The 22,046-nt window shown below is 56.6% G+C and overlaps 2 protein-coding genes across 7 annotated transcripts; one reads left to right on the plus strand and one right to left on the minus strand.

Annotated features, from left to right (window-relative positions):
* Positions 1-364: 364 nt before the first annotated feature.
* CSK (C-terminal Src kinase) lies at positions 365-21,226 on the minus strand. 5 transcript variants are annotated; one of them, XM_063638784.1, is made up of 14 exons: positions 21,138-21,226; positions 20,569-20,621; positions 5,288-5,367; positions 4,873-4,986; positions 4,663-4,775; positions 4,110-4,329; positions 3,068-3,158; positions 2,822-2,887; positions 2,646-2,745; positions 2,466-2,556; positions 1,966-2,039; positions 1,671-1,866; positions 1,477-1,563; positions 365-1,229 (listed from the first exon to the last, which is right to left on the minus strand). In XM_063638784.1, exons 3-14 carry the CDS (start codon positions 5,300-5,302, stop codon positions 1,047-1,049), a joined length of 1,350 nt encoding a protein of 449 aa, XP_063494854.1. In that variant the 5' UTR covers positions 5,303-5,367; positions 20,569-20,621; positions 21,138-21,226; the 3' UTR covers positions 365-1,046. The 5 variants fall into 5 exon arrangements, with proteins under 5 accessions (XP_063494854.1, XP_063494855.1, XP_055133742.1 ...); XM_063638785.1 differs by having other exon boundaries at positions 1,969-2,039; positions 3,065-3,158; XM_055277767.2 differs by having other exon boundaries at positions 3,065-3,158.
* Positions 13,465-20,535, plus strand: LOC129482253 (uncharacterized). 2 transcript variants are annotated; one of them, XM_063638790.1, is made up of 4 exons: positions 13,465-14,656; positions 15,209-15,360; positions 18,722-18,866; positions 19,484-20,535. In XM_063638790.1, exons 1-4 carry the CDS (start codon positions 14,428-14,430, stop codon positions 19,750-19,752), a joined length of 795 nt encoding a protein of 264 aa, XP_063494860.1. In that variant the 5' UTR covers positions 13,465-14,427; the 3' UTR covers positions 19,753-20,535. The 2 variants fall into 2 exon arrangements, 1 of the variants encoding a protein (XP_063494860.1); XR_010120685.1 differs by lacking the exon at positions 19,484-20,535 and having other exon boundaries at positions 15,209-15,364; positions 18,724-18,896.
* Positions 21,227-22,046: the final 820 nt, after the last annotated feature.

A 22,046-nucleotide genomic window follows, 5' to 3' on the forward strand; every position in this document is an offset into this window, starting at 1 on the left:
TTTTCTCTCTCTTGCACAGGGGGCTTGACTAGAACCCCGTTCCCATCTGTGCAGGCCTGGGCTCCCTCCCGTCCCTGGCTCTAGCCCTCCTTATGCTACAGGCTTGAAAACAGCAGGGGAGGCAGTTGGAACCCCCAGGCAGCATCCTGTGGATGGGGCCCCGGAGCTGGGTCCGGTGGCAGCTGGACAGCAGGGCGGGTGGGGAGCACTTCCCCGAGGGCAGACACAGGACACTCACTCGTGCAGCTGACACAAAGCAGTGGCTACATCTCCCAGCCATGCTCCCCACCCAGCCCCACTCACAGACACAGGGGGATGGACAAGATGGCATGGGAGGGACGACCGGGCAGGACAGGCAGGATCAGTGGAGGAAGCGCCGAGGCGGGCGGCGGTGTCCTCATGGCGTGGTTTATTACGATTCCATCTCACAAGGCGGGTGGGCGAGTGGCAGCGGCACACGAAATCCAAGCCCCTGACAGACGTCTGCCTCGGGCGCATGCAAACAGTGCAACATGGTCAAGCGCAAACACGGGGCGACCGAGGAGACACGGGACATGGGACACGGAATGGGAAATGAGGCTGGGGCGAGGGGTCCCTAGAGAGGGGCCCGGTCCCACCCCACCCTCATGGGCAGGACAGGAAAAATAAGATTCGTACTTCTTGTAAAATGCCCATTTGCTGGGTACTTTCTTTCTCCTTATCTTGAAAAATAATAAAAAATAAACACACGGAAAAAAAATCTCAGAAAAGGAAAGGAATAAAACTCTAAGAAGGCGAGCGGCGGGAGGCCAGGGAAGCCCAACGTGGTGGGGCGCTGCCTCCCGCTCCGTGGCCTCCTTCCTCCCTGGCCCCTCAGTGGGCTCCCCAGGCCCCACAGGTGGGTCCAAGAGAGACGGGGCCGGAGGGGTGCAGGCTGGGACGCAGGAAAAAGGCCCGCCAGCCCGCTGGGGCTCAGTTCAGGCTCGGGCCCAGTGAGCAGGGGCACCAGGTCCATGATCTTCCAGGTTCAGTCCCCACAGGCCCATGACCCGGGCGGAGGCCAGCCGTCACAGGTGCAGCTCATGGGTTTTGATGTGCTCAAGCTGCTCTCGGAGCTGTAGGAAGGAGGGCCGCATGGCGGTGTCCAGGTGCCAGCAGTTCTTCATGACCTCATAGACTGCGGGCGGGCAGCCATCGGGGGCATCCATCTTGTAGCCCTTCTCCACCCGAGGGACGACGTCCTTCAGGGGCTGTGGCCAGGGGGAGGCAGGAGTCAGTCCAGGGCCTGGCCCCAGAGAGTACATCTACCCAGCAGCCTCTCAGGGATGCCCATCAGCCCTGCCGCAGACCCAGGCCCAGAGAGTGGCCTGTGAGCTCCCCAGGGCAGGCCTGAGGCTTCCAGGCCTTGATTGAGGAGGCAGGGCCCAAGGAGGCTCATGCCCCTGCCAACCCCTCCGGTGCTCCAAGAGCCACCCTGATCCCAGTACCCATACTCACAATTCTTGGATAAGGCACTCGCCCAAAGGAGTAGATTTCCCAGAGAAGGATTCCGAAACTCCACACGTCAGACTTAGTGGAGAATTTCTGCCATGTAGATGGAAGAAGCAGCGTCAGATCCTGGGACTCCAGGGGTGGGGAGTGACCCAGGACTCCTGCCCACCTCTGTAGGACCCAGGGGAGGCCAGCCCCACCTTCTCTCTCAGGGCCTCAGGGGCTGTCCACTTGACTGGCAGCTTGCCCGTGTCCTGGGTGCTGGACGCCTCCTTGGTGAGACCAAAGTCGCTGACCTTGGCCACGTTGTCCTCAGACACCAGCACATTGCGGGCAGCCAGGTCTCGATGCACGAAGTTGTTGCCCTCCAGGTATTCCATGGCCTCGCAGACATCTCTGGGGGTAGGCCAGCCACATGTCCCCTCAGACTGGGGCTCCCATAGCAGGGCAGGGTACCCCTTGAACCCTACCCATCCAAGAGGCTGCTTCACTCACAGCGAGAACTTGAGGAGACAGTCTCCGCCCAGCACTGATCGACCCCGAGACCGCAGGTAGTCCACGAGGCTTCCCTGGGGGCAGGAAGGACAGACCAGGTCCAGAGGTCAGATGTGCCCTGCAGCCTTCTCACACAGCCCGCTGGGGCCAGGTGAGTGTTGACACTCCAGGGAGGTGTGAGACAGGGAAGGAGTGGGGAGGGGCCCAGACATCCATGCTGGACACTGCTCTGTGTTATTCATGCCTTATCCCTCGACTCTCACAAATCTCTGAGATAAGTTGTTATTATCTCCATTTCCCAGATGTGATGCTGAGGCTTGGAGGTGACATGATTTGTCCAATGTTACAGTCAATAAATGGTAAACCAGGACAAAAGCTCAGCCCTGGTGACCTAAAAGCTCACTTGGGGTCAGAGGACTGAGGGAGCAGGGGCCCCAGAGCACAGTGGGGGTTTCGGGGTAGTTGGAAAGCCTGAGTGCCGGGTCTCGGCAGGTGCCCACCTTGGCCATGTACTCAGTGACGATGTAGAGCCCGCCCTTCTCCTCCACAATCACGCCCAGGAGCTGCACCAGGTTACTATGCCGCAGTTGCCTGGGGCAGGACGAGAGTGGTCAGAAAGGGGAAGCCGGTGCCTCACTCCTAGCCTACGTCAACCTCCCCCCTACCCTGCCCCCACTCACGTCATGACTGAGGCTTCAGCCAGGAAGGCCTGGGCAGTGGCGTCGTTCTTAATGCACTTGACAGCGACTTTGTTCCCTCGGTAATCACCCAGCATCACGTCTGGGGGCAGAGAGGTGGGCTTGTTCCCAACTTCCGAGTCCCTCGGCACCCCCCCAGGCGGCCCGGCCCAGCTCACCTCCGAACTCCCCCTTCCCAATGGTCTGCAGCAGCTTCAGCTCCTTCATGTTCAGGGCCCAGCCGCCTGTGGGGAGGGGCCAGTGAGGGCCTGAAGGCCACTAGGGACATGGCTAGGATGACAGAAGCTGACTGGACTATCAGGCACGTGGGGTTCTCTGGAGGTTCCTGGATGGGGGCAGTGCCAGGAAGCCTGCGTGGGAGGAGGTGGGTGGGCAAGAGGTCTGGGGTGGGGTGCACTCACTGCGGTAGAACTCATCCTGGGCTGCCACCGTGCCCTCCATGACCTTTGGTTTAATGAGGCGCGTACAGAGTCCATCTGCGTCTGAGGTGTAGTGCTGCAGGGTGTGGGGGGCAGGGTGCTCAGAGACAGCCCAAGGTGCCCCATATGCACCGTCCAGGCCTGACCACCAGAGGGCGGCAGAGGCCAGCCCCGCCCAGCCTGGAGTCACTGAGCGGGGAGGGCCCCCCATTTCTGGTAGGGCAGGGGTTAGGGAAGTCCCGGATTATGACGTATGGCCCATTTCCCATGCCACCCTACACGCAGTTGCTGGACAGACACTCAGCTGTTGCTACCACTCTGGGCCCCATGGGTATCCGATGCAGAGGGCAACCCATGGCTCAGTCCTGAAACCAGCCTCTAGCCAGGAGTGCCCAGGACCCCACCCTCACCTGCCACAGGCCAAGCCAGGCCAGCAGGGGAAGGAGATGAGAGTGAATACGGAGGGACACGGGAGGCTGCCTGTGGCTACCAGATGTCAGGTGTGGCCTGGCCACGGCTGTCAGAGCTGGCCTGGGAAGCTGCAGGGACCCGTGGACATGTCCGTGCAGGTGCGAGAGCCTCAGGGGCCCTGGCGATCAAGGCGCATGGCTCATGTTTCTGCACACGCTTCTGGGCATGCAGGTCTGTGAGTGGCTGGAGGAAAGTTAGCTCTGGGATCAGACAGACTCAGATTCCAGTCCTGGCACCAAATTATATCTGTGGGACCTCAGGTGGGTCCCCTAACTGCTCTGAACCTTCAACTCCTGGTCTATAAAATGAGGATAAGGCTCCCCTCCTCATGGTGGCACTGTGGGGTCAGAGGTGAGTCCTGGCACGCAGCAGCTGCTCCACCAAGGTGTGAGGAAATGAGGGCTCACAGAAGTTGCCCCATATGGCTGGTCACCACGCAGAAGCTAGAGCTGGAGAAGGGGCTGGAGCTAGAAGCCAGGGCTGTGTGCAAAGGCTCCAGATGGGTTTAGGGTGTGTGAGGGTGGGAGCAAGGCCCCGTGGGTACCCCCCAGCTCACCTCCACCAGCTGCATGAGGTTCTCAAAGTACACCTCCTCGTCGATGCTGAGCTTGCTGGCATGGTACATGATGCGGTAGTGCTCCACTTTGCCATCGCAGCTCACGCATAGCGTGTAGTCTCCGGGGTAGTTGGTGCTCTCCCGCACCAGGAACAGGCCTGTCTCCGGCGGGTACAGAAGCCGCTCAGCCTGCTCCCGTGTGATCTTGCCGTGGAACCAACTGGGGAGCAGCAGGGCTGGAGGTCATGGTGGCCCAAAGGTACTGACCCTGGCTCCCCTTTCTGAAGGGGTTCCCTCTGCTTGGCACCCGTGGCTTGCACTCGCTCAGTCAGGCATTTGAGGCCCTCCTCTTCTGCTCCCTGTCCCTTCTTCACTACCCTCCTGCCTCTGCCCCCAGCCCTGCTCTGTGAGGTCCCGCACCAGCGCCCTGCACCTCCTCCTGAGGCCCTCCCCAACACCCCAGCCTCTCACTCTGGCCTCCCTGCTTGTTCTCGATGCTCCTTCAGGAGGACCAAGGCCCCTTCCCTCCCCAACCCCTCCTCATGGTACTCACGGCATGAGGCTGAGTTTGGTACCCGCCTTCACGCCCTCCCGCTTCTGGACGTAGTTGGCTGGGATGATGCCCTCACGGCCCACCTTGTTTTTGGCTTTGTACCAGTTGGGGTCCTGGGGAGAGGGCAGCCCAGACAGGCTCTCAGGCCCACCTCCCCCTGCAGAGGGAAGGCCCAGCAGTGGGATGGTGGGGTGGGCATCACCTGATTACCTTGGTGACGGCCACAATGGTGAGCACATCTCCTTTGCAGAAGGGCAGGTCCTGCTCGGCAGTGCCGTGGAAATTGTACTTGGCAATACATTCTGTACCGGATGGCCAGGCGGCCTGCAAGACAGGTGACACATGGGCGGGTGCAGCCTGGGCCCCCTCCAGCCACCTGCCCGTGCACCCTCGTGGTCACAGTCTCTGAGCTGGCCTCTGTGAGCCTCGATGAGGTGCTATGCCCGGAGAACGAGCCCTGGGTCCCTTCCTGTTGAGACTCCCCCACTTCCCCAGGCCTGTATCTGACTGAGTGCTGGGAAAAAGGGGAGTGGGTTATCTAAGCTGCATCCTCTCTCCTCCACTAAGCACCCTGCTGGGGCCGGTGGGAATGCTTGCATGTCCCAGACCCTCACCCCTGTGGTACCTGTATTGCTGACATCTTCTCAGGAGCTCTGGCGTCCCCGAGTCACAGTAAAGCCAACCTGTCACTTGGTACCATTAGAGCTGTGGGGAAGAGCACGAAGACTGAGGAGGGGTGTGAAGAAATGCCCCCCAACTGCTGAGATCTGGCTCCTCACTGGCCGTGAACAGGTGCCAAGAGCGTCCTGCGCTGGGATTTGACACACGGGCAGTTCTCTCCAGTCCTGGCAAGCTGATGGTACTGGGTAGAGGAGCATGAGGGCTGAGGACCCCCAGGGGCAGAGGGAGCCACCAACCCTAAGGCCACAGGGGGCCTTCCAGGACTGACAGAAAGGAGCAAAGGGGGCTTGGAGGGCTAGCAGGACTACGGACACCTGCCCATCAGCCCCAGGCCTGGTTCCAGCTACTGTTCTGTGGGGAAAGGGGCCCCGGGGCAGCTCTGAGAAGGGGATGTGTGATCTGGGAAAGTCCCTTATGCTCTGTGGGTCCTTGGGTCTTTCACCTGCAGAATCCTGCCTGGGCAGCATCTCTAAACGTATACCAACCCCACTTCTAGGTACACACCGAGAGGACACAGGGCATGTGTCTGCCTAGACAGGCATAGAAGGGCTACAAGTAGCATGCTTTGTAATAAACCTCAAACTGGGAGCTGCCCAGATGCCGATCCAGAGGAAAATGGATAAACAGTGGCATATTCACAAAAGGGACTACATATGGCAGCAAATGCCAACCATTAAATAAACTCCGACACAAACTCCAACCATTAAATAACACTGATGAATTTCTTTTCTTTTCTTTTCTTTTTTTGAGATGGAGTCTGGCTCTGTTGCCCAGGCAGGAGTGCAGTAGCACAATCTCGGCTCACTGCAACCTCCACCTCCTGAGTTCAAGTGATTCTCCTGCTTCAGCCTCCTGAGTAGCTGGGATTACAGGCGTGCACCACCACACCCAGCTAATTTTTGTATTTTCAGTAGACATGGGGTTTCACCATGTTGGCCAGGCTGGTCTCGAACTCCTGACCTCAGGTGATCCACCCGCCTGGCCTCCCAAAATGCTGGGATTACAGGTTCCAGTCACCGTGCCTGGCCAATCCCAATAAATTTCAAAACATAATGATGGCCAGGCACAGGGGCTCACACCTGTAATCTCAGCACTTTGGGAAGCTGAGGCAGACAGATGGCTTAAACCCAGGAGGAGTTCAAGACCAGTCTGGGCAACATGGCAAAACCTGGTCTCTACTAAAGATACAAAAATTAGCCGGGGGTGGTGCTGCATGCTTGTAGTCCCAGTTACTCAGGAGGCTGAGGTGGGAGGATCGCTTGAGCCTGGGGAGGTCAAGGCTACTGCGAGCCAAGGTCACACTACTGTACTTCAGCCTGGGTGACAAAGCGAGATCCTGCCTCTAAATGAATAAATAAATAAAATGTTAACCAAGAAGCCAGACACAGGAAAGTACATATTATGTAATTCCATTTGAATAAAGTTCAAAATCTGGCCAAACTAATCCATGCTGTCAGGATAGCTGCTCTTGGGACAGGGAGACTGGAAGGAATGCAAGGGGACCTCTGGGGTTGGTTTTTGGACTGTCTGAGCCCAATCATGAAGGGGGTCCACTCTGTGACAATTCACTGAGCTGCACCCTTGCGATCGGCACACTTTTTGGTGTATAGTGGACCCTTGAACAACTCGGGTCTGAACTGCACAGGTCCAGTTACACATGGATTTTTTCTCTTTTTCTTTTTTTTTTTTTTTTGAGAAAGGGTCTCACTCTGTTGCCCAGGCAGGAGTGCAGTGATGTGATCATAGCTCACAGCAGCCTTAAACCCCTGGGTTCAGCCAATCCTCCTGCCTCAGCCTCCTGAGTAGCTATTACTACAGGCATGCGCCACCACACGTGGCTGGATGTTTTTCAGTAAGTTACACTGAGTGTGCCTGCCTTTTCTGCCTTCCTTTCCACCTCCTCCACCTCCACCTCTGCCACCTCTGTGATGGCAAGACCAACTCTTCCTCTTCCTCCTCAGCCTACTCAATGTGAAGGAGGAAGACCTTCATAATGATCCCCTTCAACTTAAAGAATAGTAGATATATTTCCTCTTCCTTATAATTTTTTTTTTTTTGAGACAGGGAGACTGTCGCCCAGGCTGGAGCGCAGTGGTGGGGTGATTCACGGCTCACTGCAACTACCTCCGCCTCCCAGGTTCAAGTGATTCTCATGCCTCGACCACCTGAGTAGCTGGGATCATAGGCGTGCGCCAACACAGCAGATCAATTTTTGTATTTTTAGTAGATACAGGGTTTCACCATATTGGCCATGCTGGTCTCGAACTCCTGGCCTCAAGTGATCCGCCTGCCCCAGCCTCCCAATGTGCTGAGATTACAGGTGTGAGCCACTGCACCCGGCCATATGATTTTCTTATTTTATTTTCACTAGCTTACTTTATTGTAAGAATACAGTATATAATACATATAACAAACAAAATGAGTGTCAATCAACTTTATCTACAAGGCTTTCTGACAACAACAGGCTATTAGTAGTTATGTTTTTGAGGAGTCAAAAGTTAATATATGATTTTTTGACTGCAGGGAGGAGGTTGATGCCCTCAACCCCTGTGTTGTTCAAGGGTCAACCATATATTTACTTCAATAAAGTTGACTCCCCAAAAAAGCTACCCTAGCCAACCCCATTCCCTAAGAGCAGCAACCCACCCGTCTGCACATACATACTTTGTAATCCCAGCCCACAGCCCCCTTGGACCTGTCTCAGGAAGCAGAGGGGCTAGAACTACTGTTTCCTAAAGGGCCAGTGGCATCTTCGTGGTCACAGTGTTAGAAGAGAAACTCCTCCATGAGCCTCTTTGCTGGGCTCTTTGATACAGTAGATCAGGTCTGGGGGCTAGGCTGACAGTCACAAATATTGCTACCAACCCCAGTGGAAGAAGACATTTTATTTTATTATTATCGTTATTATTGTGAGGGAGTCTTGCTCTGTTGCCCAGGCTGGAGTGCAGTGGCACGGGAGAAGACATTTTAGTGCAAAGGGCTGGGGATGTGAAGTAGGCACGGACTGCAGAGCTCAGACAGGCTCCCTGGAGGAGGGAGCTCTGGGGCTGACCCCTGAAGATTGCAGGGCTTAGACAGGCAGAGGGCGGGCCAGGGAAGGCACCCCAGGTTGGTGTAGCAGTCTGAGCAAAGGTGTCAGGCAGGGGACCGGCACAGTATGAGAAACTGGCCTGGGTGGAAGCTGATGGTGAGGGAAGGGGGAAGGCAGACCCTGCCCATCTGGGGCTCTAGGACCCCACAGGCTTCCAGAGTCCACCCTGAGCACCACTGCTTAGGGGACACTGTAGGGGATGGTTTCAAGTAGGCCTGGCATAAACTCTGCCAGGCAGCAGGGGGACTTCTACTGCCAATGTGAGGAACCAGGGTTTGACTCTGAGGGCGATGGGGCCTCAGCAGGGGAGCATGTGATCGTGGAGAGCAGAAGGAGCTGGGGAGGAGACAGCCAGGGAGAACCAACACTTGCAGGCCGCACACCTGGCTCTATAGTCAGGCCTGGGCTTAATACCTGGCTCTGTTGACTGTGCGACTTGGGATGAGTGACTCAACCCTTCTAAGTCTTGCTTACCCTGAAGGGGAGGACAGGTATCTCCTGCAAACTGGCTGAGGAGGGGCTGCAATGAAACCCTGAACTTCGAAGTGTCTGGTGTGCCCCTGCCCCATCCCCTGGACAAAAAAGCTTCCGTTCCTCCCAGAACACAGGGCCCTTCCTATCCCCAGAGGCCAGGCCATCAACCCCTGCTCTTTAGGCAGGGACACTGAGGCCCAAGGAGGATGAGCCTGAAACCTGCCTCCATCCACATGACTCAGTCACCACTGAGTACAGGAACCATCCCTTGCCCCTGCCTCCCGTGGACTGTAAGCTGTGGGGGTGGGGGTGGCGGGGAGGGAAGGAGGATTGTGAGCTCTTCTAACCCTCTTACCTCCATTTTACAGAAGCGGAAACTGAGGCTCAACTGGTTGAACAATTTGCCTGAAGTCACATAGCTAGTTAGGGGTGACAGAGCTTGAATTAGGGTCCCACTAGGGCTGGCTGGGCCCCCAACCTTTAGGTCCTTCTGAATAGGGGCGCTGCTAGCATTCCACATCCCCATGCCTCCCCCTTCCTCCCCAAACTCCCTGCCACCACAGGGGGGCGCGGAGGCTGCTGCGCTGTTAGTCACCCTTCCAGCTGTCAGTTTGCAAACACTCCCTTCCTGGCCTACAGCTACTGCCACCACCGCCTCCCCACTGCCTTGATTATAATAATAAAAATAATAACAGGCCCTGTTTTCTGAGCACTTATTCTGTGCCAGGCCCTGTCCTTGGCACGTTATGGCTCATCACATCCTCTAACAACGCTGAGACAGAGAAGCTATTATTATCCCCATTTTGCAGATGAGAACCCCAAGTGAGGCCCACAGGGGCAAGGCGGGTGTCCCTAGGGCCACACCTTGAGTGAGCATCCTGTCCCACTCAGGTGTCAAACTCCTGAGCTGCTGAGCCAGCCCTCCCCACAGCCCCGTGCCTCCCTGCCAGACAGGCCCCAGGAGTTGCCATGGGGACCACACTAGCCTAGGGGGAAGGGAGAGGAGGGAGGAGGCAGAAGCAGCTATGAGGGGAACAGGGGTGGCTGGCGCTCAGGGAAGGGTAAGCGTAGGAGTGGTCGGGGTGGGCTGCCTCAAGGAGCTGGGCTCTGAAGGCCTCAGAGGGTCTGGAAACAGGGAAGAGGGCTAAACTCATCACCTTTACTCTGCTGGCTGTGACTCTAGGACTCAGCTTCCCCATCTGTGCAATGGATTGGTGATACCCCTTGGCTCTGGGGGCTGCTGTGAGGACTGGAGTTGAGCTCTTAGCACCAGAACAGCGCCTGCCTTGCCACAGACATCCTGCAAGTGGGAGCTGCTAACTCTTGGACGGCTCCTCCCTGGTGGGGTCATGAGACCCCTGAATGAATGAATAAATGAACAAGCAAAAGGGGGAATCCAGCTTGGCTACATCACACTGAGGTCCCATAACCAATGGGACTATAGTTAACCCCAAAGCGATAGCAGCTGTCACCCCACCCCCACAGAGCTAGGGGACAAGGGGATTGGGATGTGGCAGGACCAGTGCTTCATGCTGACTTCCTGCCCCAAACCCGGCTCCCAGTAGCCCTTGTGCTGGGGTCCCGGGAACAGGCTGGCATTGTGCCCAAGCACTGACGTCAGTGGCCGCAGACAAGATGGCTCAGTGGCTTCCCAGCTAGTGCCTAGGCTGGGGTCCCCTCCTTAAAACATCTCCAGAAGGTGAGACCCTCCCATTGCAGGTCAGAGGCTGAGAGCCAGAGTGGCTGGGAGGAGCTACTGCAAACTTAGGCCGCCACAACCCAGCGGGGGTCAGGCACAGAGAGGGTGTCCTTCCTGGGGTTATTTAAACTTAAGAGTCGCGCTACTCTATGGAACAGTGCAGGAACATCATCCTGGGTGTCAGATGCTCTGAGTCCTGTACCCAGCTCTGCCATCAACTTGCTGTGTGACCTTGGGAAAGTCACTTGACCTTTCTGGGACTTGCTGGCTTCTGGTACCTTAGCCAGACCTGCTTCCCATCTGCTGTTGCCAGGACACCTGTGCCCTGTCTCCCTCCCTGCCTTGCCATTCCCTTCCCACTCTCTCCTCCTCCTTTACCGAGGGACTTCCACTCAACCTTGGGGGTGCAGCTGAGCAACTGCTTCTGGAGCACCCATGCCTTAAAAAAACACAGCAAGACAGTCCCTGCAGTGCTGTCTGTAGTAACAGGAGATGATGGGGAGACAGCCTTTATGTCCATCAGTGGGGAGCTGGGTGGATAAATTACAAGACGTCCCTGAAAGGGGACAGCATAGCTCTAGCTGTGATGGGGCCAGGGGAGATCTCTAGATGCTGATACTGAACACTCCCCATGATAGAGTATGGAAAATGGCAAAACACCAGCTCAAGTCATTGAAGAAAAAGTTGCCAGGGGAGCAGAACAGACACAGCTTCCAAGTCCCATCCCACAGGCTAACTGGAAAGAGGAGGGAGCACCTGCACTACAGGGAGACGTGCGGACAACCCCGGAACCAAGTGATCCAGTGAAGCATCACCAGCAAGGCGACGCGCGGACGCTAAGTGCCTCCTGGAGGAGGACTCTGCATCGCCCGGGGGGCGTTCCTGCCAGAGCTGTTCCACCTGACTCCAACCAGGGAGAAGCAATCAGACAAATTCACAACTGGCCCGGACTCTTCACGTCAATGTCATAAAAGAGCAAAACAAAAAAAGGGCTGGAGAATGTTCTAGATTGAACAGGACACTAAAGAAACATGACAAGATTCAATAAATGATCTTGAATTGGATTCTGTATCAAGGGGTGGTCGGGGGGACAGCTATAAAAATCACTTGGGGAGAGGGGAATTGGACATAGTAGATAATATGGAATTAATGTCAATTTTCTTAAGTGTGATCATGACATTGTGATTATATAGGAGATACACGCTGAAGTTCTTAGGGTAAAAGATACAATGCCTACAACTAACACTCAAATCAGCAAAAAATACATACATACGTCTATGTAGATAAAAGAAGAGATAGAGTAAATGTGGCAAAATGTTAAGAACTGGCAAATCTGCATGAAGGATATATGAATATTCATTATACTATTACTTCAACTTTTTGGTACGTTTCAAATACTCAAAATAAAAGGCTGTGAAAAAAAGCCAGGTGCAGGTTCTCTATGGAATACTACAAGTTGTGTTTTTAAAGAGGTATTAATACAATGCCTCCCTAAACTCAAATATGCCTTGATTATCTTTGGAAAGACGGAGGAAACTGGTAACAGAGGTTGCCTCTAGGATGAGAAGGGAAAGTGAGATCAAGTTCAAGGGAAACTTACTTTTTACTGTTCATTTGCTATTTTGTCCTTTTGGGCTTTTAAAAAAATTGTTATTTAAAAAAAAAAAAAAAATTGTTATTTTTTTTTAAAGCCACATGCATCTATTACCTTCCCCCTTAAAACTGGAAATAAGAAACTTTTTGTAAATCACCTCTCTCTGGAGAATTCCTTGGGTCCCCAGCTGTGTTGGCTGCCGAGGCCTCCAAGGCCTCTCACACATCCCCGTGCTCCAGTGAGAACCTCACTGGTTGTGGCCTGTGGTTTACGGTGGACTGGGAGCTCTGCAGGGGGAAAGTGAGGGTCTGACTCACATCTGCATGGGCTGGGCCCAAAGTGGCTGCTCAGTAAATGAGTGCTGAATGAATGAATGAACAACTGAAAAAAAGGGGACACCAGGCTGGCTGTACCACACCGAGGTCTCATAACCAATAGGACTACAGTTAACCCCAAAGGGACAGCAGCTGTCACCCCATTCCCGCAAGGCTAGGGGACAAGGGGCTTAGGATGTGGCAGGACCAGTGCTTCACTGTGACTTCCTGCCCCAAACCCAGCTCCCAGCAGCCCTTGTGCTGGGGTCCCGGGAACAGGCTGGCATTGTGCCCAAGCGCTGAGGTCAGTGGCTGCAGCCTCAGGCAGCCTTTCTTGCGAGCCCAAGCTGACAAGGAGTGGGGAGAAAGGAGAATTGGGAGCCCAGAAACTCCCAGGCTGCCCTTTTCCTACCCTGGAAGCACCTGTAGACCCCCAAGGCCAGGCACGTGCTGAGGGCCAGGGGAGGTCAAGGGGCTCCCTTGCCCTTCCCCCCTTGCCAAAACTCTGCTGCCTAATGGGGCATGGGAGCCTTCAGTAACTGTTTACGCCCAGCTAAAAATACCCACTGAAAAGGGAAGTGCACAAAAGACCTGGGGGAACTCAGAGCCATGGCCCCCGGAGATTCTGGTGCTGCCACAGGACCCAGCTGGATGCTCTGGGGGATGGGGACAGCCACTGGAGGCAAAACAGGCAACAGCAAGGTCCACCTTGCCTTCTCATTCTTTGAGCCAGTGTTTTGGAAGCCTTCCTGTGTGCCCAGAGCCATGCTTGGTGGGCCAGGATATCCGAGTGGAGAAGGAAAGGACTCAGGAGGTCCTGCCTTTGGGGACCCAAGGTCACCACTCACCCGCCTCTCCTCTGTGCACAAGCCAGGACTGGGTGCTGGGAACCACCATAAAATGCAAACCTGGCTCCTGTTCTCCTGGTTACTGGATGGTCAACCATGGCCTGGTATGCTCAGTGCCTCAATAGACTGTGAGACAGGGGCCACCTGGGAAGGCTTCCAGGAAGAAGGGTGAGGGGAGCAGGAGCTAGAAGGATTTTAGGGGAAAGTGACTGAGAGAGGGGTGCCTTGAAGTAGACCAGGATTAAGACTGCAAACTGGTACAGAGCGAGTTAATGAAGACTGAAGAAGGTTCAGGATGGGGACCCAGGGAGCTCCGAGCAGGGCCTACAGGTCATAGTACAGATACAGGCAGAATTAAGTTTCAGATTTAGGCCCGCCCCTCCAAAGGGCAGTGCACCTGAGGAGGGCGGGGCACCCACCAGCAGTTGGGCAAGTTTGGCAGCAATAAAATCAGCCCCACCTCTGGTTCTGCAGAGGACACCAGGCTGAGGCACTGTGACATTCCCCACCACACATCAGGCAAGGAAGGGTGCTGGAGGGCTTCCACTGACCCCCGCAGCCTGCGCTGGTGGTCCCTCAGCACCCCCACTGCATAGGTGTCTCAGGGTGAGCAGCAGAATTGGGCACCAGGGCCTTGGAGATGCCTACACCTCCCGGGAGGTCATGAAGGAACAGAAGAATGCCTGCTCTGGCTCCAGTGCATGCTGCCCTACTGCCATCCTGGGGCTCCCGTCAGCACCCTGACCTAAGGAGAGGGGCAGATTTAATGGATAAATACCAAATTACAGCAACTTACTGGCTTTTTTCCCCCTGCCCCCAATGGTTCAGTGGGACCGGAAATCCCGTCTAGCAGTTTGGGAGAGGTGGGGGCTGGGGTTAGAGCAGGCTAACGGGGAGCGTACTCCCCAGGCACCGCTGCGGCTTGAGGCTGCCATTCCTGGCCCAGAAAGGTTTCTAATTACCGCTCAGGAGCCTAATTACCTACGTGCGCTGGGCAATGGGGACTCTGGGCCTCCCCAGGGCCCTAACCCAGGCCTCTGCTCCCCCAACCCCCTTAGCACAGGATGTGGTCTTTGCATCTTCATTTGCCTGCATTTACATATAGCCTCTCAGCACTAGCCTTCAATGGACCCTTCAAAGTCATGTTCTTGTCCCTCACCCCGAAGTCTCCTGGCCACATTCTAGGTGGGGAGACTGATGGCTGGAGGCCCATGAGCTGTCTAAAACTTTGGTCCCCAGATTTCTGGTCTCCCCACTTCAGAACCAGGACCTGCAGAACACACAGCTCAGAAGGTAAAGCTGTGGGGACCAAAACAAAGGACAGACTTGCTACTACTTAAGGGAGATGGGGGCGTTACCAACACACTCCTCCAGCAGGATGGGCTGCAGAATGAGAACAAAGGAGTTACAGCCTACTGACCCAACCGGGTTTGGGGCACTGCATTAGTTACTTAATCCTTCAAACACCCCATAGGGCAAGGACTGGTGATCTCTGACAGAGGAGGAACAAGCTGTGTGGGGACTTGAGCTCAGAGTTGTCTGAACCTTGATTAGGGGACCTTTCTTCCCACCTTTCCTTGTGCAGGACAGATGACACCCTGAAAATGGACAGGTGGGGGGTACCGAGGGGAGGTCTGCCCAGGGCTTGGCTGTTCTGCTCTGGGAAGCAGAGGTACTTCTGTGCCCACTTCTTGCTTGTCTGCATACCCCAGCCTCTCAGAGAGGCCAACAGCCTGTCAAGGGACACACAGAAAATAACCAGCAGCCCTAGAGAGGGCAGAAGCTCCAAACAAGGGCCCCTCTCCCTACCATGCTTCTTCTTCAAACGATTCTCAACTTTCACAGGACCTTCCCCTCCAGGAGGCCCTCCAGGCTGCCCCAGCCCACGCAGAGCCCCAGCTTCAGAGCTCCTACCAGCCCTGCCAGGAAGTGAGAACCACAGGCCTCCCCTCACTGACTCCTCGTCTCCTCTACCCGCCAGCAGAGGTGCTCTCAAGGTTTGTTCTTCTTCCTTCCCTCCTGTCTCCCTGCAGCACGGACAGCACAAGCTGCAGATAGATAGATGCGCCAGTCTGCATGAGGACCAGGTGTCAGGCTGGGCTGAGAAGCAGCAGCCAGGGTCCAAGGGGGGCAGGTGATGCCCAGGTTTTCGCCTGCCCACGAGGCTTAAACCATGCCATGATCAGGACAGCCAGGGGGGCACCAAGCAGCCTCTCTTCTACTTGTTCTTAGACTCTGGGCCCAGACCACAGAAGGAGGGGTGGAGGGAAGCTGTGGTTGGAGGGTGTGTGCACAGCTAGTGTGTGATGAGAAGCTGCCTTCATCTTAGCACCTCAAAACCAGGAAGAGAAACTGAGCAGGCAGAAAGGGTAGGCTGGGCTGCACAGGGCCCTCTAGTCCCTTGGGGCCTGCTGAGGGGAGCTCTCAAATAGTCGCTGGACAAACCACTTCTCCTTTCTGGGCCTCAGTTTCCCCATGGGAAAAATGGGATTTTTTTTTTTTCTAATGGGTCCTGTCAGTCTGCCCTGATTGGTGCCATCTACACTTAATGGGCCACATCATGGCAGATAAAATAGCACCCCCCCCAACTGGTGGAGTACTCCTGATCCCGAGGAGCAGGGGCTCAGCCACCCAAAGCCAGCCTCTCCCTGCTCACTTCTCCCCTCAGCCATGCAGGGAGCACCAGCTCTTCCTTCGCCAGCTCTTTATTTTTAGGTCTGAATTTGACTTTAATCATTACTTAGCGGATTCTATTTCCAGCCCTTGGATGAAGGGACCCAGAGGGGAGGGGGAAGGGAAGCAGTGCTCCCTGCCGGGCGTTGGGGGTGGCCTGCTCCTCCACCCATCCGGTCCCCAACCAAGGGCAGGGGAAACTGAGAAACACCCAAAGGGCTCTCATCCGAGCCAGGCCAGGCCAGCATCTTGGGGCGGACCCCACCCTGTGACCTCATCCCATCCCAAGCTGTGGGACAGGAGGGCAGTTGTCATGCCCACTTCCCTTACACTAAAACCAGGGAGGAGGAGATACTCCACAGGCCAAAGTTTGGCAGCTGGTGTCTGAGGTCGTGTGCCCAAGGGACCTCTGCACTGAATGGGCCACCTGGGGGAGGACCCCTTCCTTAGGTTAGTCCTGGGCCACCCTGGGGTCATCTGGGGCTACAGTCTCTTAGGCCTAGGGTTGCCAGGCAGAGACTGGTGTCCTGCTACTGCCCACGGGGTGGCTGTAGGAGGGCACTCCCAGTTACTGTGGTCTCCATAAAAGTAGAACAAGAGGAAGCAGGTGTGTCACAGTGATACACACTCAGGTTAGACCTGGGGAACACCTGCTGAGGAGGGGGAGGCTAACACGAGTTTCCTGGTGTGTCCAACTCCCTCCAGGGAAGCTCTGGGAGGCTCCAGAATCCCCCTACCCTCAATCTCCCAGCTTCCTTCCCTTCCTTGGCTACTGGAACAGGGTGGGAAGATGAGGCTGGCATGGCTGTTCTTGGGCTGGGGCTCAGGATGCCTGGGTTCCTTGTCTAAGTCTCAGGCTAAGCAGGCCTCTATTTCCTCTGGGAAAATGCCGAGCTGGGCTGACCTAGCCAGAGTTGGGAGGCAGGAGGCAGACAGGCTCTTAGAGAAGAGGCGCGGTGGCTCACGCCTATAATCCCAGCACTTTGGGAGGCCGAGGTGGGCCGATCGCCTGAGGTCGGGAGTTCGAGACCAGCCTGACCAACACGGAGAAACCTCATCTCTACTAAAGATACAAAATTAGCCAGGCATGATGGCACATGCCTGTAATCCCAACTTGGAAAGCTGAGGCAGGAGAATCGCTTAAACCTGGAGCCAGAGGTTGTGGTGAGCCAAGATCGCACCATTGCACTCCAGACTGGGCAACAAGAGCAAAACTCCATCACACACACACACACACACACACACACACACACACACAAAGAGAGAGAGAGAAGAGGCCTTGCCTATTTAGCTCTGATGCTGGGAGACCGGAAGGGGAATGGGTGGAGTCAGGCCCCGGACCCTAACCAGCAGCCCATCTTCCCAGGGCCAGCCCCATGTCCTAGGCCAGCCAATCATATGGTAATGGGGAGAAGGGAAGGCAGGCAAGGGCACTGGCCATAGTATTCTAGAACCTCAGGGCCAGGGGGTTTCAGAGGGGCTCCTCAGGCAGAGACCACCTCTTTGCCAGGTGAGTAGTCAGTCAACGTTGGCCCGTGGCTCAGGTACCTTCCCCACAGGTTGAGGCAGCCAGCAGTGGGCACTCCTTCAACAATGCCAATCCTATTCACAGAGGGAGTGGAGAAACGGCTGCGCCAGGCACTTTAGAGTCCCTTGGTTAGTTAGTTGACACTGTCCTTACACCTTCCTCTGAAGTAGGTGTCACCATCCTGTTATTTATATAAAGGAGGCTCAGCAGGTCAGTGACTTCTCTAAGGTCCCTCCACCCTGGGCCTAAGTGGCATGTCTGGGCCTGGAACCCATATTCAGTTGGGTGCCAAGTTGCTTGTGCCCTCCAACACCCCGGCTGCTTTTGGGACTCATAGTAACGACAACCACAACAGCAACAGAGGGGAAAAATGCACATGCTCCAGTGTATGGGTGATGGCGCTGCAGCAGGCCAGCCTAGAATATTCTGTAGCTTTTTAGAAGCAACGTTACTTAGACCGCGTAGCACCATGAGAAAATGCCCACAGACGCAGTATTAAATGAAAAAAGGTGTCACGGCACACACACTCCAGTGACAACGGCGATGAAGGAAAAAGATGGGGAAAAGACCGGCAAGGAACTCCAAAATGCTAACACAGTCACTGCCTGCTGAAGAAATAGTGGGTGATTTTTGTTTCATTTTCTAAATTTCCTGTAGCGCTGTTTTGTTATTTTCTAAATCAAGAAAATGAGTACATTCATAGTTTCCCTATAATGAGCTCAGATTCACTTCCCTGGGACCCACCTGCTCTCTAGCTCTGGCCCACGTGTCTGGGACAATTTCTGCCATGGGATGCCTTTCTCATTTGGGACAGTCCCTCAGACATATGAGAATCTGTCCCTACTTTCTCTTTCCCAGACTCAATCAACATCCCTGGTTCTCTGAAGATGACCTGTCAAGGTTTTAAAATCCTTCAAAAGATGGAGCCCAGAACTGCACCCGGGCGGGTCTGCCCCCTTTGGGGGGCAGCCATGTCACACTGTGGATACTGGGCCTCAACCCCTACCTATACTTGTTTGGAGGAAGCTGCATTGTCCCCGAAATTTCCAACCCTTGCTGTGGGCCACTCTGTGTGGCTCAGCCTTTTGGGGTCTGGCCCCCCTGCGGTGGTGAATGGGAACATTTTCTGCTTTTTCCTTGCCCCTGACCCAATGCAGAGAGAAGAGCAGCTGCTTCTGAGAGGGAGGAGGGCACCAAGCTCACCAATGAAAAGCACATCCCTGCACATGTGCCAGCCAGAAGCCAGACTCCTTTCTTCAAAGGCCCTGGGACCCTGGGTCGCACCCTCACAGCTCACAGTTGGTAAAAAAAAATTAAAATTAAAATTAAAAAGGCTGGCTGGGGTGGGAGGGAGCTAACCATGTCAGGCTCCAGCCCCAGTCCCTCAGGCTGGAAAGGAAGTTAGGGCTGGGTGTGGGGCCATGTGAGGGGAGTCTCACAAGCCCAGGACATCTGGGTCCCCTCCACTGTGCATGTCAGGACAGCCAGAAAAAAAACTGAAAAAACAAAAAATCCTAAATCGTGAGCAGAGACCCAGCAGGACAAAACTGCCAGCAGCTCCAAGGGAGCCCAGACACTGCTCAGCACCCTCCAGGGCACTGCCTGCTCTCCTGGGCCAGAGGATCCTGCCAGGCCCCAACCTCATCCCTGCTGTCCTTGCCCTGTTCCTGCTGTGGCCATAACCAAGAAAGACACTGGAACCGCCAGGGTACTAGGAGCTTGAAATAGGCCCCCTGGGTGTCCCCACTCTCACAATGCTCCCATGTCCCCACTCTGTAGCCTGCTGCCAGTGGAGACAGGGCTTCCACGGTTCCCATCTGACCCCATTTATATTCTGAACTTGGCTGCTCCTTTGCCAGCTGGGCTATACGTGTGGGGAGTGCTGGGTCAGGACTGACCACCAGGTTATTTCAACTCAGAGCCGGAGCCAGGACTGGACCTTCCTGCCACACCACACAGATGGCCCCACACCACACATTCCCCACATCTCCTGCTAGCCGACCCAGCCACAGCTGAAGCCGGAAGCCCTTTCACTCCCTCCAGCCCTCCGCAGGGAAGCACGTGCTCAACCAGCAAGGTCCCTCTGGGGCCAGGCTGGGGGCCTGTGTCCTCAGTGGGTGAAGGTGCCTGCCTGGTTTCCTTCCACCCACAGCCATCCAGCCCTGCAGAGCTGGGGATGAAAGGATAGCCAGCCTAACTCCACTAGAGGCCTGGGGTAGCAACTTCTCCCTTTGAGCCTCGGTTCCTGGGTGTACAAAATGGGCGGGGAAGTGAACTAGTAGTTAAGCTCCAAAAATCTGCTGGCTGGACACACCCCTTCCTGACACCTGGTCTGGGCCACAAAGAGCCTAGGAGAATGGGCTGCCCAGGGTGCCAGAAGGTGGGGGCATGGTGCTAATGCTCAGTCACCTCTACCCGGGCGGAAGGCCTGCCCGGTTTCCCACCCAAAGGTCAGAGGTCCCTTGGCTTAGGCCTGGTCTTCTGAGAGGCCAAGGGTGACAGGCTCAGTCCCAGGACCTGGGCTTCTAACTGCTCACCCGAGGTGGCTGGGCCCTGGGCTTGCTTGCAGCCCGCAGGGTCATGGTGGGGTAATGAGGGAGGGGTCAGAACCAAGCAAGCCAGGGCACCTGCGGGGAGGCCCTGGACAGGGAACGGCAGGGGAGTCCAGCACTCTCTCTAGGGACCTGGCTCGTACGGATCCTCTTCCTCCAGACTCTAGCCACCTCCTACTCTGAGCTCCACAAAGGGGGGGACTCGGGACGACCCGAGAAGACGAGTCCGTGGAGCTGCAGGGCAGTACCTCCCTCGTGCATTCCCTTCCAATTTGGGTTCTGACAGGGGCGCCTGGGAGAATTCGAACCCTTGCAAGGGAGTAAAGGAGAGAAGGGAGAAAGGGGAGAAGGGGGGAATGGGAGTGGACGCGACAGTGGCAGCAACAGAGACTAGACGCGCGACCTCCACCCTCTTCCCTCCAGGGGACACTCCGGGACGGCCAGGCACTCACCTCTCTTGGGGCACTGCGGTCCGGGCCACCTCGCCACGGGCGGCATCAGCGGCCTGCGGGACGGTCCATGCGGTCAGGGGGGAGGGGAGGGGCGCAGGGGTCCCCAGGGGGTGCGGTACAAACAGGTACGGGTGCGAGGAGAGGGGAGGAGGGACCGCCAGGGAGAGGCAGGGGGACGGCCGCACGGCCCGGGTCGCGGAGGGAAGAAAGGCGGGGGAAGGGGGCGGGAGGGAGTAGGGGGGAGGAAACAATGTAGCCGGCGCGGCCCCGGCAGAGTTCCGCTTCCGAGCGCCGCCACTGAGGTTCGATTTTGGAACGTCGCGCTGGCTGCCGGGGGCCGCCCCGGACGCTCGATCGGGGCCGCGGAGCTCCTCGCACTCCACGCCCCGCAGGCTCCGGCGGCCAGAGGCTGGTTGAGGCGGGAGGGACGGCGGGCCGGGGGACGGCCCCGACGGCGGCGCAGCCGGGCGGCGGCCCGGCTCGGACCCCACCCCGGCAGAAACCCCCGGGCAAGGCGCGGGTGGGGCAGGAGCGGGAGGGCGGCAGCGGGCTCGGCGGCGGCGGCCAACCTCGGCTCGCCCGGGGCTCCGCTGGGAGGAAGCTCGCAGGCCTGGCGAGAGGAAGCGCGGCCCGGATCCTCCGCCCGCGGCAGCGCGCCTGCGCGAGGGGGCCTGCCTGGCGCGCGGCGGGGCGTGGGCCGGCGGGGCGGCGCCCCCTGCCGGGCGCCGGGGGCACTGCTGGGGGTGTGTCCGCGCCCACGCCCTGCCCCCACTTGCCTGCCTGGCTGCGTTGAAGGCTCCGAGGGTCTCCCCCAGAGCGCGCACCAGCCGGCCTGGGAGCAACCTCCCAGCCTTCTCTGGATGCAGCTCTCCCGCTGCAGAAGCGCTGGGGGCCGGGCCTGGGCCCCTCTCCTCAGGTCTGTTTGTGGAGAGTGGGCTTGACTCGCAGCAGAAAGCCTTCATTCATTCACCAGCATTTCCTGGCGCTGACATCGTGGCGGAGCCTGCTGTGGAGTCTATTGGCAAGACCATTTCACTACCGTCAAGGCATTCTCGGTCGGGTGGGGGTAGGCTGACAGGCCAACAGACAATGGCAAGGAAATAATTGATCAAAGTGAAGAGGTGGCGGACACGGTTCCCAGGAGGCAGAAAGAAAGCGAGGGCTAACGGGGAGACCTCACACCTCACAGAGCCGGGACCAGGCAGAGGGAACAGCATGCACAAGGGCGGGGAGTGCGGAGGGAGCTTGGTGGCTTCTGGGATCTAAATATAGCTCAGGCGGCTGCCGCTTGCAGTGTGGGTGGGGGAGAGTGGTGGGAGATGGGTTCCTGCAAACAACAGGGGCAAAAGAGATCCAAAGAGCCTCCTGGGACTTTCTTGGAGTTTATGTTAAGCCTGGAGGCAATAAAGAAGTTGTCAGCAGCTCTGTGACCTTGGGCAAGTTACTTAACCTCTCTGTGCTTTAGTTTCCCCATTTGG

The sequence above is a fragment of the Symphalangus syndactylus genome, chromosome 5 (genome assembly GCF_028878055.3).
Source record: "Symphalangus syndactylus isolate Jambi chromosome 5, NHGRI_mSymSyn1-v2.1_pri, whole genome shotgun sequence".
Taxonomy (NCBI): domain Eukaryota; kingdom Metazoa; phylum Chordata; class Mammalia; order Primates; family Hylobatidae; genus Symphalangus; species Symphalangus syndactylus.

Bases quoted from the DNA above. Each gene is read 5' to 3' on its own strand.
- CSK (XM_055277767.2), bottom strand. The intron at 4,330-4,662 runs GTGAGTACCATG...GCTGCTCCCCAG, and splicing joins ACCAAACTCAGCCTCATGCC to TTGGTTCCACGGCAAGATCA. The intron at 2,040-2,465 runs GTGGGCACCTGC...TCCTGCCCCCAG, and splicing joins TCACTGAGTACATGGCCAAG to GGAAGCCTCGTGGACTACCT.
- LOC129482253 (XM_063638790.1), top strand. From the start codon at position 14,428: ATGTGGTCTTTGCATCTTCATTTGCCTGCATTTACATATAGCCTCTCA. The intron at 14,657-15,208 runs GTAAAGCTGTGG...CAACTTTCACAG, and splicing joins CAGAACACACAGCTCAGAAG to GACCTTCCCCTCCAGGAGGC. The intron at 15,361-18,721 runs GTTTGTTCTTCT...GACCCAATGCAG, and splicing joins CCAGCAGAGGTGCTCTCAAG to AGAGAAGAGCAGCTGCTTCT.